The sequence below is a fragment of the Arachis duranensis genome, chromosome 7, assembly GCF_000817695.3.
Source record: "Arachis duranensis cultivar V14167 chromosome 7, aradu.V14167.gnm2.J7QH, whole genome shotgun sequence".
Taxonomy (NCBI): Eukaryota; Viridiplantae; Streptophyta; class Magnoliopsida; order Fabales; family Fabaceae; genus Arachis; species Arachis duranensis.
In genome coordinates, this window is record NC_029778.3 from 360,152 (window position 1) to 380,557 (window position 20,406).

The 20,406-nt window shown below is 31.2% G+C and overlaps 2 protein-coding genes across 2 annotated transcripts in view; one reads left to right on the forward strand and one right to left on the reverse strand.

The window, feature by feature from the left end:
- Window positions 1-2,786, forward strand: part of LOC107496156 (uncharacterized) — a 16,638-nt gene extending 13,852 nt beyond the window's left edge. The window contains 8 exon segments of the mRNA XM_021126958.2: window positions 246-339; window positions 534-570; window positions 673-730; window positions 917-1,027; window positions 1,301-1,368; window positions 1,731-1,797; window positions 1,902-1,970; window positions 2,182-2,786. Coding sequence (XP_020982617.1) covers window positions 246-339; window positions 534-570; window positions 673-730; window positions 917-1,027; window positions 1,301-1,368; window positions 1,731-1,797; window positions 1,902-1,970; window positions 2,182-2,262 — 585 coding nt within the window. The 3' untranslated portion in view covers window positions 2,263-2,786.
- A 2,538-nt stretch (window positions 2,787-5,324) lies between these two features.
- Window positions 5,325-8,821, reverse strand: LOC107496070 (protein NLP2). Its single transcript, XM_016117266.3, is given in 6 exon segments — window positions 5,325-5,781; window positions 5,783-6,293; window positions 6,386-7,379; window positions 7,469-7,531; window positions 7,885-8,608; window positions 8,695-8,821. Coding segments are annotated over 5 exon segments (2,520 nt in total). The 5' UTR covers window positions 8,593-8,608; window positions 8,695-8,821; the 3' UTR covers window positions 5,325-5,537.
- Between the last annotated feature and the right edge of the window lie 11,585 nt (window positions 8,822-20,406).

Consider the following 20,406-nt stretch of genomic DNA (forward strand, 5'->3'; position numbering starts at 1 on the left):
AACAATTTAATGTTTTTATTGTGTTGACCTATTTTTACTTGACCTTTGAGCCCCAAGTTGTGTACCTCTCTCTTGATCCTGACAAAATTATATGTGGCATGATTATGGGTATACTTTCCGCTTTTCCCCCATTCTCATTAAGCACTCTTTTATGGGATGACATGTTGTCTGACTTTCTTAGTGTCTGACTTCGTTATTTATTTTGTAAATCTCAAACTCTTGCTGACCAACCTTCTTTAATGCAGATGGATATATTTCCATACTCTGTGTTTTATATCTTCTTTGAACAATACCTAGACATATGGAAGATAGCGCTGATCAACCTTGCTGTAGCACTAGGTTCGTACGAAGTCTAATAACTTCTATATGCACAGGGTATGACATAATCATATATGTCAACCTTATCTGGATTTTCCCCTTGCTCCTTTTTGGACTCCCAATTATTACTTCTTTGGGTGTTTAAATTTCTAATATCAGGTTGTCTTTCTGTAATCCAATTCTTTTGTAATTCAACAACGATGCTGGTTTAACAGGTGCTGTTTTTGTGGTTTGTCTGGTCATTACATCCAGGTATAAATAAATTTAAAATTGACCCATCGTATAATTGATAAGTTGTATATCCCTTTTCAGTATTATATATAATTTTTTCTTTTCTGTTGCATCCCAATGCAGCCTGTGGAGTTCAGCAATCATATTGCTTGTTCTGGTCATGATAGTCTTGGACATCATGGTATAATTTTTCTCTAATATTCTGAATTTTGCTGCATCTTCATTTGCTTTTATCTCTCTTGTAAAACTCAATTGCACTTTGATTTTTATTTGCAACTAATATCTCTTGCAAAATCTGAAAACTTTTGTCTCTAATTTATCAACCCTTGCAAAAGCTAAACATTCTACCTTTTGCTGATATATGCAGGGTGTAATGGCAATTCTTGGTATTCAACTAAATGCGGTTTCTGTTGTTAACCTTGTCATGTCAATAGGGATTGCAGTTGAGTTCTGTGTGCATATAGCACATGCATTCATGGTCAGTCTAATCGTCTGTTGCCTTATGTATTGATGACTTTTCTTGTAGGGTATGAGTATTTGTCAAGGTTGACATTACCTACTTGTTACGTATGCAAATGGTGTTATAGTGCTTAATTAGGAGTAAAACTCAACCTGCATTGTCATCATGGGAATTTTTATGCTTAAATGAATTAGGAAGACCTTTATGCGATCTAACTTCATGCAATTGGTGAAAACTGAATATGCAGTATTCAAATATGTTAATGATCTGACATCACTTCTGTTACTACAGGTAAGCACGGGGGATAGGAGCCAAAGAGCAAAGATAGCATTGTGTACCATGGGGGCCTCTGTTTTCAGGTTGACTATATGTATTGTTACACATTAGACTCCGGTGGCCTTTTTCCGCCTTTATATACACACACACACACTCACACTTATAATGTGAATCATGAAATATTATCAAGTCAGTAATGGGTGCCAAATTTGACACAATTAGTCAGGAATATGTCACATTAATGTCCTTGTTTTCATTCATTAGATTTGTTCTTACAAAATGCTATTTTGCATTGAAACTTTGATGTCATTCTTGCTCTTCTTATCACAGAATTGATACTTGGACACCATCTTTTGGCAGAAAATGGTTTTAATGGTGATTAAGCTGTCTGCACGATGAATTTGTTGACACTTGTCTTTATGTTCTATTTAAATTTGTTTTGCAGTGGAATAACACTCACTAAATTAGTTGGAGTTCTTGTTCTTTGCTTTGCAACGTCAGAAATATTTGTGGTATGTGATATCACCTTGGGCTGGTGACACTTGATTCTTTGCTCAAGGAATATTTAAGTAGCTTACTTTGTTTATGTTTAACTATAGCTTTCTGGTTTCTCCAGGTTTACTACTTCCAGATGTATTTAGCCTTGGTTATTATTGGCTTTTTGCATGGTCTCGTATTTCTACCAGTAAGTAGGGGATTTTGGATTATAAATAATTCGGCCCTTTATTGACTTCATAGTTCATACATTATTATTACTCGTGATGTTTATGGGTCATTTTTGTGTTCTCTTGCCTGCGTCGCTGGATTATGTAATGGGGTAATTTCTGTTTGCTAAATAATCATGACATACCGAAGGATATAAGATGATTAGTTGTGAAAAATTGCTCTTTTTTCAGGTGCTGTTGAGCTTATTTGGTCCTCCATCCAGATATTCAGTTGTGAAGGGGCAGCCAGAAGATGCCTCATCCTCATCATAAGTCATAACTCATAACAACCTCCACAAGGATGAAGTTAGATATAACCTTAGTTTACTTCAGGCTCGGCACATATTTTAACCAACAAAAAGAGAAAAACTCGTTTACAAAACGCTATTATCTTTTTCTTTTAGATTGTAGTTGTACTATATATTTGAACGTGGTCTTGGAGCAACTTTACGCCGGAGTCGTTTTCTGGAATTTATGCCCGGTTAGGTCATGACAGTTTGAACGTGGAAACAGCCCCAATACTCATTTGGTAATATACGCAATGTGAGATGCGTCTTAATTTAAAGGGAGCACCGGAGGAGACCCGATTAATGCAAATTCTGGGCAAAACATTCTCGAAAGATTTAAAGAGGAATGATGCATCATGCATGCACTTATTATTTTCTTTACGTCAAGTTGATTCGCTCATTTTTATTATGAGATGTAAGATATATTGCATCACATAAAATACTGAGAAAATTCGCTATAACTATTAAAAGATGAGCAATTAGTGCAACCCCATTGAGGGAGTTTCTGAATTCCATGTTATATAAATTTTGTAATTTCAAAGGGAATACAAACATAAAGAAGAATCACTTTATCCATCGAGCTTATAAAACATCTTTTGTTGTGAAAGAAAAAGAATAATTTTTAAAACAAAAAAGCTTGTTACGAAAGAATGCATAAAAAGAATAAAAAAGCGTTATATAGATGGTCTCTTTTGAGAAGTTTTCAAAAAATTTAGTAAAATAATTTAATCTTCAATAAATTTTGATTTCTACATGAATTTATAACCTTTAATATCGTTAAACAAATTAGTCTTTATGTCAAATTACATGAGGACTTATTTATGCAATGGAATGAAAAATTAGAGACAAATTTAGTAACCTTATATCTGTCAATTTATGCCAATTTTTATTTATAATTGTATTTTATGAAAGTGTTTTTGTGGATATGTCTAATAAAAATGTCTTTTTTATGATTGTGTTTAATAGAAGTATCTTTATAAATATATTTTTTGAATGTGTCTCTTTATATATGTATTTAAAATATAATAATTAATTATTATTGACAATAAGTTGATAGATAATATGTTAGTACCCTATACTTTTTCATTTAGTGATTAAAGTTTATATATGACTAAAAATGTCAGATTAAATGTTCTTAAGGATTGATTTGAAGTATTATTTTAACTTATTAAAAATATTGGAAAAAATAAATGAATTTATCTGTTTTAGATTATATAAAAAATGTGATTTTACAATTTTAAATATTTTATATACTTAAAAGAAAGATGAGCTTTGTAAACACCTACACCCGAGTTTAATTTAAGGAATTTGGAACTAGTTAAAGGGAGAAAAAAATGTAATTTGAACTTAAACAGTTTGCAATCTTTAGTATGGAAAATGAAAAAATAAAGTTATCAGATAGAATTTATACCATTAAATGTCATTTCACTCTGGTGATGTTAAACAGCTAAAATGAATAAATATCATTTTTGTTATATATATATATATATATATTAGGTAATAGATGCAATAAATGATAAAACTCTGTTTAAACTTGCAGAGTTGAATGGTAAAATAGTGGAGCAAGCATCATATGAAAGGAAAGTTCTGAAAAGAGAGAAATAGGGAGCTGAGGAGTGAAAAACTTTCTTGCATTTTTCATTATAATTATTCATATATATACAAGGATATTAGACATCCTAATCCTAATAGGTACACTCTATCTAACCATCTATATACACCAGAGTACTTCAAGAGTACTTAAAAAATATCTAATTAATAAGATAAAATACTATTTAATATATAATCTTAATTACAATAAATTACTTATTTATTTGTATGAAATGTTAAGGAGCCATAACAATTTATTGTTTTTAACTATTATTTTTATCTATTAATTCAATTTTTTTAATTTAGTAATTTAACGCATATTTTAGCTCATACTCTTATACAATGATAATAAATTAGCTCATACTAATTAATGAACAAAGATAATAAATTCTTAATATTTCTCTATTTAGCATTATTTGCTATAAATGTGTCATTGAAGTTTGAAGTTGAACAGTCTTACTAGCCAAAGAGAAGAGTTTTAATTAGAAAAAATGCCACTCTCCTCTCTTGCGAGATGTTAAAATGTTAAAATGTTACTCTCCTCCCCTCTATTTTATAAATGTACATTTTTCTCTCTTCTAACTTTTAAAAAACCTCTTCTTTAATCCATTTTAAATTTTTTATGTTAATAATGTTAACTTTATCCATTTTTTATGAAAAAAATCTCCTCCCCTCTATTTTATAAATGTACATTTTTCTCTCTTCTAACTTTTAAAAAACCTCTTCTTTAATCCATTTTAAATTTTTTATGTTAATAATGTTAACTTTATCCATTTTTTATGAAAAAAAATAAATTATTTTTTAAAAAAATATCCATTAACAAAAATTTTATTTTTTATCATTAAATTTTGCTTACCAAAATATCCTTTAATAAATTATTCTTTTATTAATTAAATTGTATTTTTAACGAAATATTTTCAAAAAAATTAATAATTAAATTATTTTTTTCTAAGATACCTATTTTTCAATAATTTTTAATTATTAAATTGTGATTTTACTAAAATTTTTGTTAACAATTATTTTTATATTTACTATTAATTTTTTTATATTAATATATTAAAAATTTTTGCTAATGAATATTTTTTTTAAAAAATAATTTTTTTTCTTAAAAAATGGATTAAGTTAACATTAGTTAATACAAAAAGTTTAAAATGGATTAAAAATAAGGTTTTTTAAAAGTTAGAAGGGAGGAAAATGTACATTTATAAAATAGAGGGGAAGGGAGTGTCATTTTAGCATCTCACAGAAGAGGGGAGTGAAATTTTCTCTTTTAATTAATTTTTAAACTAATTTCAAATTTTTGTACCAATTCCAGCCGGAAGCAATGCAATGGATTAACAAGAATAACGAAACTACTAAAGAGCTGTCAAGCTGGCATGTGAAATTGTGGATATAAGTAAAGCAAGAAGAAAGGCTTACTGTTTAGAACTAATATATATATATATATATATAGGAGTATTTGAATGTAATGCATGTATTAGCTTTGAACCACCATTGAAGGGGGCCTTTGAGTTTAAGGACCACATATGTGGAGGTGTTTCTTAATCATGAGTTAGGGTAAAGTAGAAAGTGCATGAATCCCAACTAATGATTAAGAGATACCTTGGTGTGTGTATCCCTCAAAAGATGAGAATGGAGAAGTCCCAAAAAGTAGAAACTAAAAAACACTAGCTAGGAGGGGCTGGTGGTGCCATTGCCAAAAGTGTTTGTTGCTAGATGATTGAGGGGGGAAGCTTGAAAAAGTGAGAGGCGGATGGTTCGGCTCTGAGATGATCTGTGTATGTCCTTGCACTCCTCAAGATCTGCATCGCATGCCAACAAAACCCACTCCCCATCTTCATCCAAGTATTTGAGATCAATGTTGCTGCTGCTGATGCTAATATCGTTCAAGTTGAAGCGCCTTGCCATCTCAAGTGACCCTGAAAGCACCCCTTTCTTTGTCTCTGTCTTGAGAGTGATGATGATGGCTCTTATTATTGGATCTGCTGCTGATGAAACTATTATGCTTTGTATCCTCTTGTGATTGGAGGGATGCATGCTGCAGCAACTCTGCCGCCTCGCTGTGAGCTCTCTTGAGCAGCAATGCTGCCTCGGAGCTCTCTGTCATGACAACATCTAAGGTCTGGCTGCATGCAGAGGAGGGTGGGGATTTCAAGAATGTATTGTTATTGTGATTCTGATGAGGAATAGTTGTACTGTGGGTTTTCTTGGATGGTGATGATTCGGAACGGGAAGAGAGATCTGTGGAGCTTAACTCGGGAAAGCTGGCATAGAAGGAGCCAATCTGTATGGCACCCTCTGCACCCTGCACCGAATCGATCACAAGCTGAAGTTTCTTCAAAGAGTGCCCTACCTTCTTTATTTTCCTGGAAGGCCACCTTGTTATCCCATGCTGCCTGCATATCCTTTTCAGAGTCGTGGGACACACTGCATGCACACAGATACATAGAAAGAAAGGTTCAGTAAGTAATTAGTTAATGATGTAAAGCGTGTCATGGCGCTCTCATTCAATCACTCACCTCCAATGCTCTTGGCAGCGTCTTTGAGGCTTCCGGCGAAATACTGTCTGAGGACAGGCAGGCTGATAGTCTTCTCAGCCTTGGTTCGCCTCTTGTCGCCTGACTTCCTGCCGCCCGAACCCGAAGAAGAGGAGCGCCGCCCACCCAAGGCGTAAGACTCCTCGCCGCCGTCCACGGCAGTGCTGGCCCTCGACCTACTGTGCTCAAGCACGTCAATGTGGCCGAAATCTGATGAGGAGAACAGCTGGTGATGGGCTTGGTCGTTGGCGGTGTCCCAGTTGGTTGTCACCTTGAACTCCTCTTTGGGCTCTTCCATTTGGTACTCCAACGACACGCACACCCCTTTCCCCTTCTGCTGCACCTGCGCCTCCATCATGTGCGCTATCCACGACTGATCCTTCGAGCACGCCTCTTCCATTATTTGTGCTTGCGCTTGATGATGAGTGAGCATCGGAGGGGTGAAGTCGTCTTCGGTGGCAACGTGCAAGCTCCGGCAAGCTTGCTGGACGAGCATGGAGAGGGAATTGAGCATGTGCTTCTGCTGCTCGGTGTCATGGCAGTCCTTTGGCAGGAAGAACTCCAAGACGAAGTCAGCGGATCCGGTGTAGAGGCTGCGGAGGGGGATGGCGACGGCGGCATGCAAGCCAAAGATGTTAGCGAGGTGAGAAAGCGGGTATTCTGCTCTGCTGAAGGCTGTTATGTCGATTGCGAAACAGGGCTTGGCTGATGTGAAGGCGGTGCCAACTATGCCTTGCCCCTTGAAGAGGTGGTACTCTGAGCACGCCTCCTGGAAGCCCAGCATTTCCAGATCCCCCACATAGCACGCTGTATCCACCGTGGACACGCACATTGCCGATGAGTGCCCGCACCCACACTTTCCTTGTTGGATGCACGGCGCCCATGTCAGCCCTAGAGGAAGATTCTGCGTCTTGCACACCGATGTCAACACCTCCACTATCTCATTCAGTGCTGCTTGGTATAGCTCCTCATACACCTGATGATGATAATGAATCACTCATTATTAATTTCATTCCATATTATATATATAAGGATTATTTCTTCCTGCCTGCCCATACTACGTACCTTTATGGCCGGCGGCATAAAATTCGCGTTCAAGTTCTGATGAGAGCTCCTAAAATCGACAGCCTGCAACTCAGATAGACACTATTTTGAATCAATAATTGATATTGTGTTTTAGGAAAATAAAAACCCTTTTAGATAGCTAGACACTACTGGCCAGCGTACCACAATAATATAGAGCAGTAGGCATACTTTTGCTATTTAAGAAGGCAATTATTGAGATCCCTACTAGCTGCAGGTTCAACAAGCTATGGGTAGAAAATAAAAATTAAAATATAGTAGTGGCACAAGTACTTATTTTGTATCATTATTTGCATAGCCTATAGCTAGCTAGCTACCATTATTTTCGTGGTTGTTGGGTTGGCCTGGAAAGAGAGAAGGAGAAGAAGAAAAAGAGTCAAGAGCTGAGGAAGACAAACCTCGAGAGCGTTGCAGACATTATCAAGCTGAGGGCGATAGTTGTTGGTGAGGTTGAGGTGGTTGGTGATGAGAATGTCGAGGACGCCAAGGCACGTGGCAGTGCCTCGTTCAAAGACGGGTAAGGCGATGGATCCACGGAGATCGTAGTGCTGCTGCGCCTGATAATGATGAGAATACTCATGGCTTCTCAAGAAGCGAACGCATAGGTTAGGGTTAGGGTTAGGGCTGGGGTTGGGAAAGGTGAGCACATCAAGGGGAAGGGGAAGGGGAAGGGGTAGTGGTGATCTCCGTGGGGGCACCCATATCTGAATGAGCAGATTGTTGTTCTTTGTGTAGTCTTTCAAGTACCCGACCGCGACCACTAATCTCTCCTTTACCGAGGAGGAAGAAGAAGAAGATGATGAAGGGCCCGGCCTAGTAGGCCCGATCCACCACCTCTTGCCCACAAGGCTCTCCTGATCTGATGACGACGATGATGATTCCTCCTGCAGCTGCAGCTGCAGCATTTCCAAGTACTGTGGTTGCGGCGCCACTACTGCATCTGATGGATTATGCATCCAGTTGTAGCACCCTCCTGCACTAGTTGTCTCCACCCAGCACCCCTCCACCAGTAGCTCGTCCACCAAATCTACTTCTGCCTCTACCGCTGACTCCGACAAGCTCCCAAACGCACCATTTTCATTGTGCACTATGCCACCATATTCCATCTTGTTCTATATTCTCCTGTTATTTATTACGTTGCATTATATGAATTAGCCAAGTATTATTCAACCACACACATGTAGAATGAAATCAAGAAACATACACACCTTTGAGATTGTGTGGCAGGTAAATGATATTAGTTAATTAAATATGGTTGCTCTACTTGAAGGGACGTGGGATCGGAGGAGTGGAAAGAAGAGGAGCCTCGTACGTTGTTGATATATATCTCTCAAGACTAAAGTGGATGATGATGAGTACTTACTATGAAGATGAGATGGGGGAGTATTTAAATTCAATGGCCATAAACGGAAAATTCCTTCTAATTGTGTAGGACCCACCAGTAAACAAAAGGAATATGGAAGTTGGCATGAGTAGGGCCTCAACTCTACCTCTCGTCTCCTTCGGCGTGGCAACTATATATATAAATTACCGGTGCTGTAAATTATCATTATATTCCTTTCTTTAAAACAAAATACATCATATCATATATAATTTATAAACTTATAATATTGGTTGTTGCTGCTGCTTATTGTGTAACAAACAACACATCACACGTAATACTCATGCTGAGAGCAACATGTAAATATCAAGTTAATTCAATGAGCTGAGCGGATTCAAAGAAAGGCTGAAAGAGACAGAAAGGTATATTATTTCTCCCGTAACAGAATGAATTTGGGGTACAAAGTGCAAGACACTACGGGATGTATATCTAAATTGAGCCTATTGATGTATGCATGTAACACCACTAATCTCTATATATCAATTATCAATATATGTGTGTGGGAGCGGCAGCACAATAATAAGATTTTCATTTTTTAATTAATATAAAAAATAATTAAAAAATATATACATACATAATATAATTTAAATATTTTTAAATAAGATTTAGCTTATTTATACAATGAAAACACATTTTAAAATTATTAATTAAAAAATTTATATAAAAAAAGATTCCAATTAGCAAATCAGACTGAGAGAGCATTAATAATTATCATTGCGAAGAAGATTGTACAGTAGAATCTAGGGCGACATATTATGACCGAAGCAAAAAGAATATTATAGGTACAAGTAGGTGGGGACTCACCTCCTGCGGGTTCCCTCGTCGTGAGCCACATGGCGACTCTACAAATATAGTGTTGAAAAAATATTGCAGACTAGGATTTTGAGATTACTTAGACATGCACGATATCGGCGAAAACGATGTCTCTATATACGATCTTTATACACAAAACAATTATTCTAATTCAGCAAATAACAAGTGGATGGAAATGTGGATCTTAATTAAGCTTGTTTTCACCATTCGGAATTAAAGAGTTTTTTAAGGCGATAATATATTTTAACATCCCCGGGTTAGGACGTGAAAATTGATCGAAAAAGATTCTTCTTTGTGTTTTATTGGTGAGTTTATTGACCATATATACATTAATTACTGTGGTAATAAAAACCTTGAGATTCAAGCTACCTAGCTAGTTGAACGGGTTGGGCCCCTTTCTGAAAACGAAAGACAAATACTTTTATTGCCGAGGTTTGTTGATTTAAGATTCTCAGACAACTCATACAAATCACTCTCACTCAACTAGCTAGTGTGCAACTGTGCATTATATATTTATACTTGATCCGTTTCATTATAAATTTATAATTCCTTCATAATCGATAACTAATTTGGAAGCAATGATTATTTTAGATTTATAATTTAAAATTGATAAATATCTTTTTATTATAATTATTTATTTCCAAAATGACAATTGAAATTGACAAAAATACTGAAATTTTGGGAAGTAAGAATAGATTTTCTTCATAAGATAGTTATATTTTTTTTTCTAAATCACACTGTTTTTACAGATATTCGAACTGTTTGTTTTTGCTACCAAAATATATACCTCATCCGTTGAAAAAAAAAAAAAACAATTCAAATTATACGCACAATAAGGAGCTGCCAACACAAGAACAATAATAGATATATATTGATATTGATTTGCATTTGTGATAATGAGTTTGTTTTAAAAATTTTCATTATCATTTACCCACATCTATTTAAAACCTAAACATGAAAAATTTATAAATATTTTCTTCGACTGCAGTTACTTTTAAACTTTTCATAACATCTCAGAAGAACGTATTTTTACTATTTTAATTTAAAATCCTTTCATCACATTGGTTATCATTTCTATGCTTAACTAACTAAATATCATAAATAGTACAAATTGATGGAAGGCGCCTTTAATTAAAGGTGCTAGCTAGACTTCTATTTATAATAGTCCACAGTTCATGTTTATTTTTTGGTTTAGAGATGTAGAGCATGCATTATATATCCGCATTAAAAAAAAAAAAACAAATTAAAAGAGAAATTTAACTTTACTTTCGTTATTATATATATGTTGTTATGTCATTGTTTATTTTTATTTCTTATTTGAATAATTAGAACCTCTTTTTTCAACTAAATTTCATACGAGAATAATGATATATTACTTCAAAAATTTAATTTCGTAAACACCTTAGATATTAATAATAAGTGCAGTAAAAATATAGACAGTACGTAGTTAAAATTACTAGTTGCTTCTTTCATTTAGAGTAGTGCGTTTTAAATTATATAAAAATGTGAAAAATAATTTTATTTAAATTTAATCGGATTTGATATAATGTATGAATTATAAATTTTTTTGCTAACAAGTTTTCTAGTGATATTTGTTAGGAATATAAAGAATTTATGATTTATAGAAAAATATAAGTCTAGCTTGACATTTCCAATGAGATTGAATCTGAATGTATATAAATTTAATCTTTTTTTAAACAATTGCTTTAAGTAACCCCATAATTTTTTTTAAAAGTAGAATGTTGAATTGATTTAGAAATCAAAACGTATTGATTTAATTTTATATTTTGAAAAGCATTTATAAATTTGAATTAAAAAAGATAGATCATTTACAATGAGTAATAATCTCATAAAGACACACAAATAGTCAAAATTTATCTGATTTAATAAAATAATTTTAAATTATTTTCGTTGTTTTTTATTTATTATTATCTTCATTAGAGTACACACTTTTAATTTATACATGTAATATCGTTGTAAAATTGTCATAATTATTAATTAATCATAAATAGGGAGAAATATTAGATTGTTGCCATATGTCGAAAGCTTGGTCACCGCACCTAAATGGCCAGCTGCAATGCTGCATTATAATTTATACAGGAAGAGGAGAGAGAACTCATCAGCTTGCATATTAATTCGTCTTAATTGCATGAATGGGATGCTACTGCTAAAATATCTTATGTTCATGTCGCTGTATTCATCTGGTTTACAAGTTAAACTTGGGTATTCTTTATTCGTCGCCATGCTTGGCTTTATTATATTTTGAAAGTACATCTAATTAACAATACAATAATACTATTCAAAATAATTAATTATTATAACAATTAATGGTTGAGTCCAAAATTTTGTATTTAGATTTGTTGTATTCAAATAAATGCAAATTAATATAAGTTTAAGTTATATTTGGTTAATTTATTTTAGTTATTAAATATTTTTGTATTATTTATTTGTACATTATAATTGATTGAAGTCTATTTTTAGATACTAATTTATAATTATAAATTAAATTTTAGTATTTACTTGTAATACTCTGCTTAAATTATTTCTTAAATAGACACTAAATTAAATATATAATATTGATATTAAATAGACGTAAATTTATTACACACAAAACATAGACACATAAAAAATATCAATAAAGGACTATGCATTATTAAATTAAAGAATATTATTTATTTAATGCATACTTTAAAAAGGTAATGTTAAGGAGACAAAAAAAAACAGAACTTGCTTTATTTAGCATTCATTAATTGTCGTAATAATTAATAAATGCTAAACAAGGCAAGTTATGACTGTTTTTGATTGATTTTTTTTTGTTACCAAATATTTCCGCTATAAAATAAGTGTTGTTTTTGTTTTCTTGAGGAGGTGCACTCTGAGGTAGGCTAATTTTTTTTGTTATGGAAGTAAAAGTGGTGATATACTTTAACATGGTAATTTTTGGTGTTTTTTAAAACTGTGGAAGTACACAAATCGTTGGCACCGATTTCTGTACTTAAAATTTTTTAATTTTTTTTAACATAAATCCCTGGCACCGATTTGTGTACCAACACAAATTCCTAGCACCGATTTGTGTACCAATCACAAATCCCTGGCACCGATTTGTATACCTACACAAATCTCTGGCACCGATTTGTGTACTTTTCACAAATCCCTGGCACCGATTTGTGTACCTCTCACAAATCCTTGGCACCGATTTCTGCTTCTCTAGTTAAACGATCCCACATTTAAGTATAACACTCCAATAATCCATATTTAAGAAAAACACCACTACCACTCCAATATTAAAAATAAAAAATTCCTCTGAGATATAGTTCGTTGTTATTAAAAAATGATTGTCTCCTCTTCTTTTGATCGAATGGCTGTGCTGTGAACTTTTTATAATTTTGGTCCAAATGTAAAATCTACAAAAAAGACTCCAACGCTCAAGTCAATAATTATCTTTAAAAATAAATGAACTAAGAGTATTAGGATAGTAGTCTCTCATTTGTTCTGCCCCATTCGCCTTACTTGTATCCATATTTAATTTCGTTTAATCTAACCAACTCTTTGCCTCTTCTCCAAGATTTAGTGTGAGTTTTAGAGAGGTGGAGGCAATTATATCTAGTTCAATCCAATTTAAAATGTGTTTTTTAAATAAGTTTCCGAGGTATAATCGTTTTTTACTGAAATATGAGGAGTAAGGATAAGTTCTTGTGTAGAGAAATTGTTTAGGTATAGTTCATTGTATAAGAAAAGACGTAGTCCTAAATAAAAAAATCGCTGAACTCAAAAAAATGTCAGATGAAGTGGATACCTACAAAAAATATTCTGACACTCAAGTTAGTAATAATTTAAAAAAGTAAGTGAAAATAACTCAAGTGAGCATTAAGTTTTCATATACATTTTATGAGAAGGTATCAAAAATTCTGGTAAATTTAAAAATAAAAAAAGAGCTAGAAGCGAGAGAGAAAGGGAGTAGAGAACAGAGAAATGAAAAGAAAATGAGAGAATGAATTCATTGATTGAGAAAAATTGTATTATAAAAAAAGTTTATTCTTGTATTTATAATCACAGTTGAAGTAGAATTTTCTAACAACTAATACCCTTCTTACAAATTTAACAATTTAGTTAACTAACTTTTAATCACATACCTCACATTTCATCTAATTTCATCTTTTATCTCTATTTATCGAAAACATTTTAAATTATCATCTGATAATACAATCATTGAGTGGTATAATTTAATTTTTGAATTAAATTGAAAAAAATAATAATTTAATTTTTGAATTATATGTAATAACTTCAGTGACAATCGTTAAATATGCCTATTGATCTTTGACTGATTTTTTGAGATATTAGTACATATATGTGTAAAGTTCACAATGTAATTGTGTTGGAAGTCTTATATGTATTTTGACTTTGGACTACTTCAAATTACAGATTATAATCATTGAATTATAAATATAGTGGCTAAATGATGTGCAATAATATTAATAGTGGTTGATTATAATAAGCCGTGAAAATTTTAATAGTTTTTTTTTATCTAATCGCGAAATTATAGTGTTCAGATTAAGTATATAAATAATTAATTAACATATTAGTTTCAATAAATATCCTTGTAAGTACTTTATTTTACACAATTACAATAACTAACTATAAGTTTGCAAATATTATTGATTTATAAAGTATCATATTTGTAAACGTATGGTCAGTTATTGTGACGTTTAACATAGTATTATTATATATATAATTTTTTAAGTAGTTATTGTAACGTTTAATTGTTTAAAAGTTAAACACTTTTTGATGAAATGTTAATGTTTAAGGTATTGATTAAAACAAAAATTATAAAAAGATATTTATTTTACTATTATGTATATATCTCTTCTAAAGGATAAATTATTGAAAAAGATTAAAATCACTTTTTACGATGAATAATGTTATTGTTATAGTCATCTAGCTCCATATATATCAGCTGGCATATTCGAATTGAAGGAGGAACTTTTACATTTGTATAAAAAAAATATAGTTAGATCAATAAATTGTTGAGTAATATCCTGTTCCATTTGATACTCGAGAATATTAGATTTTAATAATTTTGAGAGTAAGGTATACTCCTTCGAATAAAAGAAGACGGTAATATTAATAATTTTTTACATTTAAACTAAAAATTAATGTTTTTTAGGTATTAAAGTTATAATTGATAATGGTAGGAAATAATAATTTAAAATTATCTTATTTAATTTAACAACTATAATTTTATATATATAATGTTTATAATTGTACACTTGTTACTTTAAATATTATTCAATTATTTTAATAATAATTAAAAAATATAGAATAAAGTAAATAATAATTAAAAAATACAAAATAAAATAACTTTGGATGATTTTGAGTTGATTTTTTATTAATTCTCCAATATTTTTGTACTTAAAAGTTGTAAAAACAGATGAAAAATATATAAATATTAAAAATATAATTATTTATTTATCTCCTCCAATTAGTTTAACCGAAAAAAGAAAAAGTAGTATCATGACCATTCACCGTTGGAAACATTCATTATTATGATGAAAAAACTAATAAACCACTGGTCGAACTATTTATTTTGAATTTAATTAAATAAATATATAAACTATAATTTAATTGAAGTTAATATTAAATAATACACATAAAAAAACGCAACAACTAACAATTATAGATCCATCCTCCATGGTTGAAAGGTATTATTCTTTTTTTAAAACAAAGAGAACGATATTGTTTTATTCTTTCGTATATTTTAAGTATTTTTTTAGCATTAAAAAATATTTATTTATTTTAATTATCATATAAGAGTACTTTAAAGAATAAAAATATTTGACCAATTGAAAATGTTTATAGACAGAAATTACAAAGTTTAAATTTTAAAATATTTGTTATGTATTTTGAAAAAATTAAATTTTTTTACTAATAATAATCATAACAAATGATTCCATTTCTCGGTATTTGTTAGAATTTTTTTAATATTAATTAAGAAAATAAAAATAAAGGTTTTATTTACGTAGCGGATGAAAACTTTAAAAATTTATATTTTTTAATAGAACATTTTACATTAATTATCCTAAGACCTATTAATAAATGTTTATAAATATTAAAATAAAATTTCGTTGGTCACTTTCTCGAAATGCGGTAAAAACTAATGTTAAAGGTGACTTTTAACTTTAACTTCCTTTCAATGCTCTAGAAAGGCACAAACGATACAATTACATACATCCATTATTTTAAGGGAGTCAATCAAATTTTGTCAAAACATTTTTGTAGTGTCTAGGTTAATATTTAATTTTCTCAATTTTTTTAATTTTTTTTTATTCTCTTCTTTATTTTTCTCCTTTAATTTGTTATGAGAGTTCTTTCGTGAAATTGTCACCGTTTAGGAAGATCCCTGACAGTTCATAATCTTAAAGAGATGTGTCAATCTTACTCCTTTGAGATTGTGTTTCTATGTGAAACAAAAAACCAATCTCATTTAGTAGAAAGTAAATTGAGATCTTATCATTTTACGGATTGGAAGATTGTTAGTCCGACGGATACAATTGGTGGATTGGTTTTAGCATGAAAGGAGGGCACAACGGTTGAGATTCTTGGTGAAAAAGAGTTTTTCATAACTGCCAAGATAACTGATCATGTTTTGAACTGTTCTTGGGGGCTAGGGTACATTTAAATAGTTTGGATGGGATTCGATCTATCCAATACATAGAATTTTTCTCTTTTGTACAACTTTAGAAAAGTTGTAATTATGGGTGATTTTAATGCTATAGTAATCCTCGATGAGAAGGAAGGAAGGCGGTTAAAATCAGCTTTATCTATTTCTGAATTTGTGAATTTTATTGATGGTGGTGGACTGAAAGACTTGGGTATGATTGGGAGAAGGTTCACCTGAACTAATAGGCGACGAGGGCAGGACCAAATCAGGGAGCGGCTTGACCGTGCACTTGCAAACGGTGATTGGTTGGATTGTTTTCCATCAACCTCGCTGTCTTGACTCGCAGAAAACGGTTCAGATCGTGCGCCTATCCTCCTTGATACAAATCCGATTATAGAAAAATCTAGTCGGAGGTTTAAGTTTTAGGAGAGATGGTGTGGTTTAGAAGAAATTCAGGTAATTATCACTGAAGTTTGGAAGGAATATATGGATGGCTCATCAATGTTTGTTTTGGCTCAAAAATTGAAGTATTGTAGGCACCGTATTGTTCAATGGCAACAACAGAACAAATCTAATTCGAAGAAGGACATTGGTGAACTCACATCTCAACTTAAAATTCTCAGAGAGGAGGTTATTATAGGGGAAGAACAGGTTGAAGCCTTGGAAAATAAACTTGAAGATGCTTACTTTAGGGAGGAAAGCTATTAGAGGAAGAAATCTCATGTAAAGTGGCTAAAAGAAGGGGACAAAAATACAAGTTTCTTTCGCCAATCATTCTAATCCAGAATCCGAAGATATATAATTTACAAACTGGAAAAGAATGATGGTACATATGCTACCACCCATGAGAAAATTGCACAAGTAGTTGAAACATACTTTAAGGATATCTTCACATCGATTAACCAAGCTAATCCAGCACATGCATTCGAAGATTTTGAAACCGAAATTTCAGCAACCATGAACAGAAAATTAACTAGACAGGTCAGCTTTGATGAAGTAAAACATGCGGTCTTTAGTGTTCACCCCCAGAACGCTCCTGGTGATGATGAATTTACGGCTAAATTCTTTCAATTCTACTGGAGTTTAGTAGGGGAGGATGTTTTTAAGGCTATCCGCAGTTTCTTTGTTAGTGGTAGACTACTAAAGAGCTTCAACCATACACAAATCTGTCTCATTCCTAAGATTCCTGATGCAAAGGATATGACACAGGTTAGACCCATCAACCTTTCCTCAGTTGTGTATAAGATTATTTCTAAAGTACTAGTCCATCGGCTACAGAAATTTATGATTTCGCTGATCAGCCTTAATCAAAGTGCCTTCATTAAAGGTAGATTGATTTCAGACAATGTCCTAATCGCTCATGAATGTATGCACTATCTAAAGGCAAAGAAGAGTGGTCTATCGAGTGAAATGACTGTTAAATTGGATATGATGCTTATATTGTCGGCGTAACTATTATTTAAAATTGTCTACTTCTCTTTTTATATTTATATTGCTAAATTTAAAATCATTATAATAGAAATCTGGTATATTTGTAGGAAGCGATTGAAAATATTGAAAGTCAGGATAAATCTTTTAATAAGCTTTTATAAAATAATTCGCTTGTATAAGTCCTTTTAAATAGTGTAGGTTTTAGACCATGTTCCACCTAATTTTTTGGTAATATTGCACAAAAATCAGAATCTGGTTCAAATAGAGGAGTATAAAAAAAATTATCAAATTAAAGACAGAAACAGTAAAAAAAATGAAAAAAATGACAATGAAAAATATTTTGAGATATCTCATTCAACAGTAAAGAGATGATTTATTACTTGATATTGGTGCAGAACTAAATTCTTTAAGGAGCGCATCAATTTTATCGCGTATAAGACTATTTTCTTTTAAGAACCATGACATACAAAAAAAACTATGAATTTGAATCAACTAAAATAGATACTATCAAAGTTTATTTGATTTTGTCTTCACACAATTTTAATTTCAAATATAGCAACAACTAAATACAACTTACGCAAAAAGGATTCACAAGCAAAATTCTGTTTTGCAGTGATTATTCTAATAGTTTGTAAAAATCGTTGCTAATAGTTTAGCAGCACTTAATATTAGAATGATTAGCCAACCATTATTATTTGTTTTGTGATGATTAAAAACTGCTACCATCTGACTTAAAAAACTGTCATTATTTGCCGCAACCATTTTAGTGTAAACTATTGGAAGGAAAAGAGAAAATCAAAGAAATAATAAGAATCTGAATTTCTCAAAATGTAAGATAGAATACTTTATTATGAAATCAATGAAAACAAGTATAGTCCCTGTCCTTATATATCAGCCTACTGCATATTACACTCATGCTAACTAATTGTCCTAACAGATTTAGTTAGCTGTTTCAGAATTAATAGTTATATAACGGATATTATAACGTCTTCATTTAGCGATGCAACAATGATAGGGAATCAACATTATAAAAAACATTTTCAGCCAACAACTATTGAGTTGTCAAAAAAGTTCAATAAAACAAATAGAAATTAAAATAAAAGTACTTTTTAAATTAATTTCTTACTTTTTTTTTTTAATATCTCAATTTCATCAACCCGTTCTTAGTCATCAGTGATCACTGTTTGTCGTCGACCATTATCACCTTTGACCACCTTAAATTTTAACCACTAAATTTAAATTTTAAATTAGTTTTATTTTGTTTCATCCTTAAAATTTGTTATTTTGTATATTTTTATTATTTTTAGTTTTAGAGGTTTCTTTTTAATTTTCAATTTTAAGTAATGAATATTGGCGAATTAAAAAGTGTTGACTCTCAAAATTTTTTCTTTCTGGTAAGGTAACATGAAGCAAACATTTCTGGTGACTCCTACTGCAGTCCCAAAACTTCATGGGTGTGATTTTTTGATATTCTACCTAGCAAATTTTATTCTAATCTCGATAGGTGAATAATGAGATATGCGAATAGCATAAACAATAGGTTGTATTTTAAGTCACTAATCATTTAAAACAAGAATTATATTTAATTAATTTAAAATTTAATTTTTTAAATTAAAATTAATTTTCATTTTTTAACCTACTATTTAGGTTATTAAAAAAAATGTTCCTCTATACTTTCTCTTTTAACAATGTAGAGAGAGTAAGAGAAAAAAAAGTAATGTGGGTCTCTCTTTTTCTTTTTTTCGGATTCCTTTTTTTCTTTTTTTCTTCTTTACAATGAAAACACTCTGCATACTATATATATTTTCACTGTGTATGTGAGTTCTCATCTAATTTATAAGGTGGTGGGTTACAATCTAATCGTAAATTATTACAAGGTAAATAAAGCCAAGTTATACTCTTATAATATAACACATATCATAAGCGTTTAAAATTGAAACAAACAAATTATATATTAGAGACATGATTATGTATAAACTAACTCAAATATAACGGATGTGTTGAAAGTTGAAACCAACGAAAACCCCCTAAAAAGAAAGATTAAATTGACGAAAATCACATCACAAGATAAAATATTTGAGGAGTGCTAGGGGACAGCAACTTTTGTAATTTGTAGCCATCAAATAGTCATCAATGGTGATTTTAATGGTGTGAGATTGATGATGAAATTTCATCCAATGATTCATTTTTCTTTACTGATTACATGCTGGTCAGAATTTAATAAAGTTGCTGGCCCTAGACTTTTCCAAAATATTATTTAGTGAGAATTCCCTAATTATTCATTAGTTAATTAAACGTATAATTGACTAAATGAGTATCTTCTAGTATGCATAAAGTTTAGTTGGTCACATTTAGTATAATAATTATGCTAAATTATACTAAAATAGTTGCTAAAATTAATTATTAATATAAAATATATATTAAAATATAAAATATATATTAAAAATGAGTTAAATTAACACGTATATCTATATATAAATATACGATGACTGAATTTGATAATTGATTTTAATGTATACTTAACATTTTTATAATACAATATATTTCCGTTAATATATATGACTACTTTACACATACCAAAATCTAATTTTGTACCCTTAAGCTAAAAAATGAAAAGAAAAATAATGTAATTTTATG